The sequence below is a fragment of the Mercenaria mercenaria genome, chromosome 1 (genome assembly GCF_021730395.1).
Source record: "Mercenaria mercenaria strain notata chromosome 1, MADL_Memer_1, whole genome shotgun sequence".
In the NCBI taxonomy this organism is placed as follows: Eukaryota; Metazoa; Mollusca; class Bivalvia; order Venerida; family Veneridae; genus Mercenaria; species Mercenaria mercenaria.
Window position 1 is genome coordinate 55,024,452 of NC_069361.1, and position 13,723 is coordinate 55,038,174.

At 33.9% G+C, this 13,723-nt stretch overlaps 1 protein-coding gene across 2 annotated transcripts; it reads left to right on the forward strand.

Annotated features, from left to right (window-relative positions):
- Positions 1–4,614: 4,614 nt before the first annotated feature.
- On the forward strand, positions 4,615–13,188 carry LOC123537094 (uncharacterized). 2 transcript variants are annotated; one of them, XM_045320659.2, is made up of 2 exons: positions 4,615–4,781; positions 10,676–13,188. In XM_045320659.2, the coding sequence occupies exon 2, from the start codon at positions 10,679–10,681 to the stop codon at positions 12,869–12,871; it is 2,193 nt and encodes a 730-aa protein (XP_045176594.2). In that variant the 5' UTR covers positions 4,615–4,781; positions 10,676–10,678; the 3' UTR covers positions 12,872–13,188. The 2 variants fall into 2 exon arrangements, with proteins under 2 accessions (XP_045176594.2, XP_045176601.2); XM_045320666.2 differs by lacking the exon at positions 4,615–4,781 and adding an exon at positions 5,041–5,270.
- Positions 13,189–13,723: the final 535 nt, after the last annotated feature.

Genomic DNA, 13,723 nt, shown 5'->3' on the forward strand with positions numbered 1-13,723 from the left:
CCGTCCAACCTTCTAAATATACATTTTATTGACGTGGCCTTCAAATACAATCATGTAAATAACTGCATGGTATACTATATAGTTTTGATCCCATTTCAAACGTTGAAACTTTAGGTATTTTTTGTAGCAAAATGCGATATCATTATGCAAATAGGAAGTCAATCATCAAAATATTAACATTTAAACTAAAAGATTTCCTCGGTCAAATCTGTTTTCTGTTACATTGTTTTATGCGCACAATTCTCATTCGATGGTTCTAAACTTTTTCGTGTATTTACCAACTATGTATGTTCAAGAGCAAATTAAGCCTGTTCAAATCTGATATTAAAAATAATTGCAGAGAAGGTTCAATAAAATGTATGGAATTTTTTGATGCCCTACATAATAACACTTTATCGAAAGATTTAAAATTATTCGGTAATTTAATCTGTTAGCTTTAGTTCGTAAATATAACATAATTGTTCATTGACCTCTTGACCACAAGATTAAATTTATTGAAACCCTGGGTACTATCGAGGACAGTATTTTATGACAATATTTCTTGTGTACAGAAACAGAGCTCATGACTTCTCAAAATGTTTAGAGAGAGAATGAATTCGAATGAAATAAAGAAAAATGCAAATTAAAAGCAACAAAGATTCAAAGTTTATTTCTTGTAACGTATACATGAAGTATCTTGTTACAATCATATGTATTAACAAATACAACGTGACACATTCAAATAACACGCACAAAATAATAGTATTTTCACTTTCACATATAAGCGGCCACGTCACAAGTTATGTATAAAATATTGTGTGCGTATGTTTTCAAGAAATTATTCACATTATGTACAGTGTATATGTATTTTATAATGTATCATTTAGTGCACATATTGATATCTATATAATATAACACAGCATTTCTATAAGAATCTATCAAATGTTTTAGTGCGAAACTGACCAAGTGTTCAAACTTATTGTTATAAATTTTGGCAAGGTATATCCTTATGATAAGAATTACAGAAGAAAGTAAATCACCGCAACGCTTTTGGAAATAATGGCGAAAGTCAACATTCGTTTGCCTTTTACCAATATCGAACAAGAATCTTTTTCTCATCGTCATTTTTTTTCACTTGTCATATATTTAAGAAATTATTTATAGCAAAACAGTGCTTTATCACTATTAATACACGATGGGCGGTTATACGTCGGGCGTACTAATTTCACGAGGGCGCAGCCCGAGTGAAATTATCTTGGACGACGTATAACCGCCCGAGTGTATAAATAGTGATAAAGCACTGTTTTGCTATAAATTATTTCGATTCTAATATGTTCTTTATTGTAAAATTTATATCAAATTTGATGGAACTGCGTCTTCGCGCAAGCATGGCGCCAATAGTAGATCTTTGTTTATACACGCCATTGCCGGAAACAGTAATACGTCTTGCGGCAGAGTTCAGTTCGGGCGAAAATTATTGCGAATTATTCAGCAAAACGAATAACTAACTCAGTATGTTTGTAAATTAATCAACACGTTTGTGCAATGTGACATTTCGTTTAAAAGATGTTATTAAGTAAATTATTTCCTGAAATTTGAAAGCGCTATTTCTTGATGCGTACATGGCGCTAAATAACACGCTAACGTGACGTCAGCATAATATCGTTGTGATGAATAAAGCATTGTTAACCATATTAGAATGTTATTTTGTAGGGATAACGCATGTTTTTTCGTGTTATAACATCTGCAGAATCCCGAGGGATTGGTTGGTACCCGAGCCCGTTAGGGCGAGGATACCAACGTATCCCGAGGGATTCTGCAGATGTTATAATACGAAAGGAACATGCGCTAACGCAATTCAAGCATAAAGCGCATAAAAAACTGATAAATTAATACAATGTCACTCAACGTTATTAAATTTACACGAAATGCGCGGGAATGTCTGTATTGTTTTTTTACGTTGACGTCATTTCGTTTTGAATTATCCGTTTTGGGGCTGAATGACGTTTACACTTTGCTGCGGAACGCGCATATATAAAAAGGTGTTATAACAGCACGCGAGCGCGAGACTGTTCAAACACCCCCTAAAAGTGACAGGAACAACAGTTTTATGCTAGAATGGCTCTTAAAGCAACTTGAGATGAAATTTTCCAACATGTTTATTTGCAAGAAATATGGAATATTCAAGTGATTTATATGTAAAATAATGTACGCTTCGGTGTTTGAATAAATCAACAGTTTTAATAATATACGTGTAAATGCAAAAATAACATATCAAATAATGCGCATGTTCACAATTCATATCTTATGTATATAATAATGTAAGGCCAGAGTTTTTTTTATTTTTTGTTACTCGGATTTTGGGCAGAAAAATGTTGACAGGAGGAGGGAAAAAAAATAAAAATAAAAAGGCAGTAAAATTACTAAAACAACAGACGATAAGTGATCACTTCAAATGTGTTGCCTGAAAGGATTTTAACACTACTTTAATACGCATTTAACATGTAATACAAAGAAAATTTCCATTCTGTGTTTAACTTTTTTATTATCTTGAACATAAAATTGATGATTTCAAAAACTTTAACAAAATCACTCTTTGGGCATGGGTACTATTTGCCCTTGGTCATAACATCTCCAGCGAGTATTAAATAGATGACTGAATAGCAATTTTCAATGGTCTGATCGGCTGGTTTCATTTTTAGCATGTGCATACTTTTATTTTTAATTCATAAACTTTTCTGACCAAGATCTTTATTTAATACATTTTAATATTTATTTGTTGTGTTATAAGTCACACTGACACAATTTTATAGGTCACTATGGCGACTTTCCAGACTTAAATGGTGCTGGAAGACCCCAGGTACTCCTCTGGGCATCATCTCAGGCAAGAATTGGCATCTGGGTAGAATGGCCTACCTTCCGTCAGCCAGCTGGATATCTTTTTCACATGATGACCTGAGTGGGGCTCGATCCCACAGTGGTCAGGGGCAAGTGATTCAAAGTCGGGCCACTCTTTATTTTATATTCGATGGCCAGAAAATGACTGAAAGCATAAGTAGTTAGATAGGTCCCTGAAAAGGATTTGTATGCAATGGAATATATTGATAAATACCTCCAATCAGGCAACTTGTAATATATATATATATGTCTTCATAAGCACAGGGTTTTATCCCCTTCAAAATAGGGTCCTTCCCTCAAAAAATATCTTTTAAATTATGCAGTTTCCCCCCAAAACTGACTTTACATAAGGTTTTTTTTATTCCCCTTTGCCCAAACACCGAGCTGTTTTTGCTCCAAATCACAGGCCTGGGCCCCTTTCCCTCCTGGTTAAAAAAAACCCCAAAATCTGAAACGGATGACTCCTTTGGCAGCACATTGTTGCTCCTATACGTCATCCTCATGTAAATATATAACTGGCAAAGGCATGTCAAATTCACATTCAATGTTGCCGTTGTTATTTACGTCGCGTAAATCTATGTTTTTCTAACATTTTGAGACACCGTTACTGACTGTAACCTTTACAGAACTTGTTTTTCGTTGTTTTATTGTCTATATACTAGATCACAAACCAAATATTCCACTTTTCCATCGCGCATAAATCGTTCAAAGACAATCTTAAATTTCACTCAAGTTTTTGTTTACGTACGAGAGACGCTTCCATTTGAGCGGAAATTGCGCCTATATGACACTGACGAATAATGCGCTGACGAATATCGACGTTGTCGTCGTCGTCAGAATGCAGCAAAACATCGATCGTCGCCCGAAAATAATTTTGCAATTTTTGAAATTTCAATTTTTATTTTTTTCGAAAATGACGGAAAATAGGGTCGGCGGGTCTGAGTAACGAAAAATCAAAGAACTCTGGCCTAAATGTAACTAAGTGGGGGCTAATATTGTATTAATCCATAATAGATTATTTATACAGTAATCTATTTGTAATTGTCCAATTAATACTGTGTGTGTATAAAATGTTTGTGCTTATGTCTTTATCACTAAATTCATCATGTTTTTATCGTTACGTTGATACACTGAAGGTGAAATAGCAACATTCTAGTTAACACCAGCTGCGCTTGCATATCACAGGCACGGACCTGCACATACAGTAGATAAAAGCACCGGCCTTCACACAAGCCAGCTAGATAGCATGATTTCTTAAAAAAAAAAAAAAAAAAAAAAAGTGAGTGTTGCCACCCATAAAATGATGTTAAAAATTAATGTTGAGGTCACAATAATTTAAGATGGTTATTTCGAAATGATTGGCTCATGCATGTTATTGCCAAAAAATCTTTATTGCTGATAACAAAGCAGCGGTCTACTAGATATTGTTATACAGTTTTAGTACTTCCTGAGTTATGTATTTTGGCAAGGGATTTTTGCGAACTCGTTTACTACGTTCTTCTAATATTAGAAGATTACGTTCTTCTAATATTAGAAGATATGCTAAAACAATAAAATATCTTTGATTGGCCGAAAGAGGCAAACGTACTGTCACTTTCATTTTGAAGTAGATAAATCTACATTTATAACTTTATTGTATATTGGTATAATATAAAACTAACCGTGTTTGATCTTGCCGCTTACACGTATTGATTATCGTGCCAGACATGCGCAGCAAATGTATTCATGAACAGACAATGGCAATATAGATCAAGTACGAAATACAGTATATCTGTTTTCAGATTTATTCATGTATATGCTAACTATTTTACGCAAGACTGAAATATATTAGTTTTGCCTGGTGAATAAGGTGTACAGATTTCATGTATGCAAATTGCTTTTATTGGATCTCTGAATAGAAACAGGTAAGTCATTTTCTGTATAATATATATATATATTCAAAATCTTATAATATCTCTATATCTATGTAGTTTCTTCATTCGATTAACTATGGGGAAACAATATGATCCGCGCCATGAGAAAAACACATTGTGGCTTTGGGACCAGCATGGTTCCAGATCAGCCTGCGCATCCGCGCAGTCTGGTCAGGATCCATGCTGTTCTCTAACAGCTTCTCTAATTACAATAGGCTTTGAAAGCGATCAGCATAGATCCTGACCAGACTGCGCGGATGCGCAGGCTGATCTGGATCCATGCTGGTCCCAAAGCCACAATGTTGGTTTTCTCATGGCGCGGATCATATTGTTTCCCCATAGTCATGAACGTTGATTGATAGCAATGTGCTTCTCTAGATATATACAACGGTTTCACTGACTCTAAGCTACTAATAAAGGATTTATCAAGATTCATAAATATACGCATAAAAGAACGCTGGATATATTACTTTAATTAAGGTAATTGGAATCCATATTCCTGAAGCTTCTTTGTTAAATCTTAAAACTTCTAATCAATTTCTATGGTTCCAAACATTATTTATTAACATATTACTTGGGAGAAAAAAAAAGAAAACAAAAAGAAAAAAAGAAAAAAAAATCTACTAAGACGCTTAATGAGTATGGACTCTGTAGTTCCAGAAAGACGGATTATTTTAATTTTTCTCTATATCGTTATATAGAGGATATTTGTTTGTTTCAGTGTAAGATTAAACTATCTTTCTCGACTAAACACCAGATGAACCTTTTGCACGAGTAGCTACAAGTGAAAATGTAAGATACTATGTTCATGAGTGAAAGATATTTTGACCTTACGTGTAAAACAAACAAATTTTCTTTTTATTTTATGTTTTGACTAAATTTACCCATTTATACAAGTAGGTTCATACCAGTGAATATACCAGATATATTTGGCCAAATAAAAAAATATGTATCTTTCCGCTGACCCGACCGACCCTAATTTTAGCCCCCGACCCTAAACTTTTTTTCGGACGAAAATTTGCGGGTACGAAAAAAATCATATGCTCTCATTTAGGAACATCGGATCGATGTACATTCACCGAGCTGTTTGAACAAGTCCACCCGCCGACGAAGGATCTTCCAGTTCTATATTCACATTCATCGTACATCGACGAGTTAAATTCTGGATAAGACGAGTGGACTTCGTATACTCGACCGATCGGGCGAGTGGTTTTTACGTCGTTACTTTACCAAACACGAAAAAATACCTGGATTGACTGGAATTAACCCGCGAATCGTAAAGATATCAAAACGTCATGCCGGTAATTTTTCCATTCCACGAGCACGTGCGACCTATCGTTATATCTATTTTACATCGCCGTTACTTTTGTTTATCGACACGTACACAGAAAACGCGCGTAGTGCATTTATTTTTTAGTATAATCGCTTCCAATTTTCAACACCGCTTGAGAAGTAATACAGTTTGAATTCTATAATAATTTTAATAAGACATCGACTAAAATGTAGGCAAAATTCTATTAAAACGGCCGAATTTTCATATAATCACTTGTAAAATTTCAAACAGCGCGATCTTAATTACTTATTTCTTTCTTAAAGTAAATAAATGATACATAATATGGTCATAAAATTCAGACTTTTGACCAGAAAGTGTAAAAAAAAACAGAATTAAAAAATCTTAAATAATAGAAAAGCGGCAGCAATTTAAATACATGGAGTAAAACGATTTTTCGCAAACAGATTTCTGTTAGCGCGGCAGAATAGGTTACGTGACCTCGTGAATGTAAAAAGAAATGTGGCTTTAGAATAAAGTTGCGGTTTTTAATTAAGTTTTAAATGAATCTTCGTACAAGTATTATTTTTGACACGACACTGTAAGATATTCTTCTCTAACAATAATGTAACAATAATGTAAATCCTTTGAGGGCAAACAGTTCACAGAGGTAGGATATCCAGTATAATCGTTTGACACATATACCTGTCAGTTCATTCGTGATATTGTACATTCGCTTTTAAAAAATAAAAGAAGAAACTTTTTTATTGATTGCTTCTCAACAATTTAAAGAATCGAGGCGGTACGATCAAACAGTGATGTTTCACATGGCGCGAAAACATGACGTAATGCCATGACAATCTCGGGCAATTATACCGTGCTTTGATCATCACTTCAGATGGCATGATACCGACACACTTCTTTTAGCTCTTTGGAGGGTGTTAATTTTTTTTTTTTTTTTTTTTTTTTAGGCCCGTTTATTATCTCCGTAGTCGGTATAATAGGGGTCGGAGAACCATCCGCCTATTAACCTTACAATATCCAATACATTCAAATATTTAGATATATAATAAAAGTTACTACATACATACACAGTAACATACATAATACCATATTTACAAACAGTTGATGTTATTCACTAATTGTATCTTTTCTGGCACATAAAAACAATTTTGTGATGAATGTATGATGCCTTTTATGTAAAAAAGGAAATAAATTATAAAAACAGTTGATGATATTTCTAATTAAGATAATAAACGGACCTCAAGAAAGACAATGGAAGAAAAAAAAACTGACAGAAATACAAGCGAAAAAAAAAAACTGGAAAAAAAACTGAAAAAAAAGTGCTGCCCTTTTCCTACTATCACTGGATTTTAAATCTAACTTTTTGTCAATAATGGATATTATAATTTCTTTCTCTTAATCAGGGTTATGGTTAGTAATCATATATCAAGTTTTTGTAACAAAATTGACCAGTTTTCCTCAAAGTTATGAAGATCGTTGTTTATCTTGGCGATATACTTCATTGTTATGAATTTTTGTATTAAGTATAAAACAAACGATGGAGTATTTAGAAGTTGTATACAATTTTCTTTAAATTTTGATTAAAAGAGGTAATACTTAAGCAATAAAGAAATAAAGCTTCCTTTAGAGTTATCGTTGACAAATGAGAAAAGAAATTGTTTTTCTTGTATATTCAACTCTATTTCACATCCACTGTTTGATGCTTACAATAAAATATAAATAACTGGACATGAAAAAAAGATATGTTCTATTGTTTCCTACTCGTTTTTGCAGTAAGAGCATAAATTATTATCTATTTTATGTATGATATGTAAAAATGAGTTTGTAGTAAGAATATGATGATTTATCTTAAATTGAAAATCTTTTAACTTTATTTCTTTGATTGTCTTTAAGTTTTTGCAATAATCTTTAAATTCGTCACCGGAAATCCCCATTGATTGTACCCATTTGTTTGGTACCACTACACTCTTTGTATTTGTAATTGTATCGTAAAAAATACTACTACCTTTTTTATCTTTTATTACATTTTTTAAATACGGATTCAAAAACATGTTTGTCTTATATTTAATAAGCTCATTTGCGTTTTGTCTTATTATATTTTTCCATTCAATTGGTATGTTTGAAAGAATACGGTGCAAATCTATAAAAGTTTCTCTTACCGAATAAATGGTTTTAAGGTCTTCTAAGTTATAAAAAATCCCATTATCGTCGAGTAAATCTATAATATATATGATGTTTTTTCGGTACCAGTTTTCTGAATATTCTGTTTTTATTCTGAAACGGTGGTTATACCATAAAGGCGAGTATAAAATATCTTCTAAATCATTGATTTCGCAACATTCAACAAATCTACACCAACTATTGAGCACATCCCTCCAAAATGGATTATGTACTTCTCTTACTAGTACTTTTACATATTGCGAGCCAAAAGAGATAATTAATGATGAAAACAAGGCCAATTACTTAGCTTATAGGCTGAACACCACTAAATCCAGCTGTTTTTTATTTCATATAAAATCCACTCACTTCATAACGGTTTTTCGACATTTTCTAGCATATCAGATTTTCAGAGACTTATATTCCCATAAAGAACTAGATCGCTACTTTAGAAAAACAAAAAGAAAAGGGGGTGTTAACTTTTATATAAGAAAACTACAGTTCGTTAAATACAACCCGCTGTATTTACTACTTTTCGCTTCTTTCAATTTCTCTTTTCGTGACATTAAATTCTTACGCCGCCATTTTTATCTAGCATGCGATAGGAACATGCCGATTTCATTGACTGCAAAGTGATACATACTGAAACGCGGTAGGGTAAAAGTAAGCACGCTGCTGCCGAGAAAATGCACTAGGAAAGGAAAAAAGATTAGTACTATTTATATTTGGACTACTTGTGACCTGCGGAGGCTTACATTCTATTTGGTAGTGATCAGCCTTATAAATAGAATAATTGCCGATAATTGTTTTTATTTTCGCTTTCCCAACGAGTGTGTCGATGATGATAATTATGTCCATATTTTGGGGACACATTTCAAAATAATTATTTTCGGGAAATAAGTCCTGAGAAAATGAAAATAACTAAATATTTTATGCTGTCCTAACACTTTAGGAAAATACGGTGGAGGATAGACTTTAATTATTATTGATATCGCTGCAGTTGTTTTGGAGAGCAATTGGCTGGTGCTGCTGACAAAAATAGAGGAAAGAAAAATAAAAATGTCTGCTGTAAAAAGGAAATTTAAGAAGAACAAACATGCCACCTTAAAAAGGAAATGTAGTGTACAAGAGAACAGTATTTGTCTACTAAAATTTACTTATTGTACATGTATAATACTCCTTTCATAAAAGTGACAATATTAAACATGTCAATTATAAGGGCAAGTGACTGTTCACTAAGGGCGAGTAGATTTTAGTGATTACTAGTCCTGCAGGGCGAGTGGTGTGAAAAAAAATACACCCCTGCCTTAAACTTGACATACAAAATCATGATTTTAAGCTAGGCTTGAAACAACGGAAAACCAAAGGTGCATCTGTCGAAATATTCTGACGGCATGTATTTAATAATTTGACTAAAAGCCAAAGGGTATATAAAAAGCTGTGTATTTAAAGTGTATAGCGTCTACCATCTAGTACAGACATATATGTATTGATAAGACAATAGGCAAAAGCAAAGACAAGGGAATTCTACTACTGTGAAAATGCGTATTCTGCTCTATCCTAAAAAAAAGAAGAAATCGACCTACCTACCTTATTTTTCTTTCTGGCATGTCACAGGAAACATACATATTTTTTTTTGGCCTTTCACTCATATGTTTCGATAAATCTCTGAAAACATGTAATGAAATGTTATAATTGCCCGCTTTGCTCGGAAGTGAGAGCGGAAAGCTAGTTGGGTCATGAGTTAGATCCTTTGATGAGGCGTTCGTCGTGTCGATTTAATGGAAAGCATTGTGTTTGAAATCATTCATTCTTTACCTCTGAAGTACGTGTTGCTTGCAGTGAACAGGTAATACTACAGAAAGGTTAGTTAGGTTAACCGCCTGCACTTACAAAAACTAAAATTCTATTATAAATATGACACTAAACTCAAAGCAAACAAGCAGTACTAAGAAATCAGATTCTTACGTAATACTGGTTAAAATCATATCTTCGAAACAGTAAGTTTGTTATTACCTATATTATCTTTAAAATAAAAATCGCTTTAGACGCAGTTATGATAATACTTTAATTCATTAAAATATCATGACCATAAGCTCTAAATTTACATTCATACCAAGCAAGTGTTACAGCGAAACAACGAACCAACGGTTTTTATTTGTTTTCCGTAAACATGTATGTTAAATTTCGACATAACAAAAAAAAAAAACAAAAAAAACAACAAAAAAACAAACAAACAAAAAACAAAAAAAAAAAAAACGTTTCACAGTATGCATTTCAAAATAAATATTATGTTTGATCCAACGCGTGACATCGAAATGCCAGAAATCTGTAGTGAGGTGTTTGACATACATGTGTCTTTGTATAGTAAGTATTACAATATCACCGAAACAGTAAATATTGTGATGTGAAAGCATATTTTTTTATGTTTCAGAAAATGTCATTTTGCGTCACAGATGAACGTTTGCTGGAAGAATGCATTACAAAGCTTGAAGAGCGAGCAGAACCAAGTAAAAATGATATAAGATACGAAAGATATGTCAGCTATATCAATCTATTTTTAAGTAAATTTGGAAATGAAAGGGTATACCTTGTGGGCAGTACGGGTGCGAGATCTAAACTTGCATTTTTAAAAGACAATGGTGATGCCGATTTCTTACTTGTTTCTGGAAAGCTTGAAATTCCTGTCAAAAATCTGGATCCAAATCCCAATGCGCCTACTTATGTTCATATTCGTGCTGATGAGTGTAGCAGAGATATTCGACTCGAAATCGTTGAGGACAAATACGTTTCAGCTAACACTTTACGTGAAGTGAGACCGGAGTTGTTCACTCTTTTACGGGCGATTTATTTGCAGACTACTGCCACCGTAAATAAATTACCAGAATCAGATGAAGACCGTACAATGTTGTCGGTTTCCTCAAAGGTCGGCTTAAAAACAACTACCTATAGATCATTACAGTTTGATAGAGATATTGCAGAATACAGGCGGAAATTTTCGCATGTTAAGAATGCGGTTGTGGCAGACGAAAGAAAGCATCGACTCTCAATGAGATGGAGAGATGTAAAAATACATGCTCGAGACAAGACAGTCTATAGACGAATATATGAAACATCGAAATTAGCGGTACCATCTGGCGGCAAAAGAGGAAATAATGGAGGGATAGCTTTTTTTGCACAACTCGTTGAAGAAGTTCTTAAGCGACAGGATGCTGAAATGCTACAAAGGTCATCTCCTGAAGATACTGAAAGTGATAGCGTTTACAGGAATGAAGAAGCAGACAAGGGTAAAAGAAGTTCAAAGGAGATGGCTATTAAAGCAACTTACACTGAAAAAAAGCATAAAGACTTTGTTCCAGCTTTAGTTATTAAAGGTGAACTTAAGTGTATGAGACAGTGGAAAGAGAGAGTAGAAGCACGTGGTTGGCCTTCATCTAAGGTGAAAGATATTTTCAATACAGATGTATTTGCTGTCGCAAGAGTTGCTCCAATCAACCCAAATACAGAAAAGGACTTTTGCTTGTCGTTTAATCTGGCTGAGCAAAAGTTAATGAAATGGATGTCTATAACACAAAGAAGAGTTTTCTTGATTCTTAAGGCCTACCTGAAAGGTGTCTTTGAAAACAACCACAGAGAAAAGGGCATAGAGCTTAAACTTAAAACTTATCATATTAAAAGTCTTCTGTTCTGGCTTAATGAAAATAATGATGATGACGACAAACAACCAGTTCAAACGGTCCTTCAGAAAGCCTTGAGCTCCCTAAGGAAGAAGTTGTGTAACAAAAATCTTTCACATTATTTTGTACCAAGTCAGAATATGTTCGCAGACTTTGTGAAATCAGATTACGAAATTTTGATTAACTGTGTTGACGAAGTTCGAAACAGTCCTGTCCTCAGTTTAAACAGCTACATTGAGTTGAACGATGGTCAACGAGGAGAGGTTTGGTTTACTGAAGATGAGTTGCGCTGTTTTTTGGATATGTCAGCTGACGGAGGCAGACATGAACATATCAGTAAGCTTGAAGAAGCTATGGTAGATTTTCAGAGAGGTGTAAACGATAAGAGAGATGTAGACGGAACCACACCGTTAGGAGAAGCAATTGTAGACACAATAAAACTATATCTGAGTGAGGATAATTGTGTTAATTACTCAAAATTTAAACAAGTTAACGATTTTCTTACAAAAGGCCAATTTGATCATAGAAAAATAAACTCGTCTGAAGCGAACGAGAAAATTGAAGATGCATCTTCCAATATTGTGGGACTTGCAGGGTCGATTTATTGGTGGCTCGGCTTGCGATGTGTGTGGCTGTTGGTGCGTTTGAGGTTAATGCTTCCAGGGATTCGACTGTTACTTTATTTTGGTACCTTCAATTCAAAAATAAATCATTTTTTAAATAAGTATGGCGGAAAGGACGGAGTAAGACATGTAATACAGGGTGCGTTTTGTGGAAAGGCTGTGGACTTTGATATGGATATTGGAGAGCAGATTGTGGACACTGTTCGCCGTTATCTTACATGTTCAGATGACGAAGAGGATGCTATCTGTTCTGAGTTAAAATACAAATTAGCAGGTTACTTTCTCTGCAGAAAAGAGTTCCCAGATATGTCCGGGATACGACGTATATAGGAAGTACACTAAAACAATTTAAATCATTGTACACTGAAACTCTCAGAATACAGTTTGACAAATTATTATGTATGATTCAGAAGTCTTGTAACTGTTCATTGCCTTGCAGTTTTATAGATGATATGTATCCTTGCAATATGAGATGAAAAATTAAATCACATGTATGAATGTATGATATCACTATTGTATATTTTATCAAATATACATCGATGTTTAGATATTTTCGAAGTGGTTAAAATCAAAGACTGCGAACGATGTAGCTGGAGTTCAAACATTGTGTATATTGCTCTCCAAATAATAAAAATTCTGGGCACAAATCCCTTACTGCATTTCTTGAGAGCTACCCATTAATTAAATCAGTACATACACTTGAACTCAGTTTGTCTGCCAGATAACAGCGCATAATAGCTAAGCCGTTTCTTTATATTGTCAATAGGAATCTCTTTTCGTCCGGAGAAAACAAGAACATTTGCATCCCCATCATATACTGTGTTTCTCTGCTAAACTTCCGACCAAGGAAATTCCCTCACTCTTTTTACTAACTCAACTGAGAATTGCATTTGCATACTTGAATCAGCTAGCTTGAACCCGACTTTTTTGTATAGACGAATGCAGAATTCTGTTGACATCCGAAAGAGTAAAGATTACTTGAGTCATATTTAAACTTCAATTAGTCTGATATTTATCAACTTTTTATTGATATTGAAAAATTGGAATCTTACTTGATGCTCATTTGCTGTTTGCTCGAGAGGTAAAATAACATGCTTGGAACAGTGATGTAAGATTTGGCCCCTTTTCTTTCGCCAGAACGACAGGGTCATCTTATTTCATTAAACACTTTTTGAGGGACTG

Coding starts and splice junctions, on each gene's coding strand:
- LOC123537094 (XM_045320659.2), top strand. CDS start 10,679: ATGTCATTTTGCGTCACAGATGAACGTTTGCTGGAAGAATGCATTACA.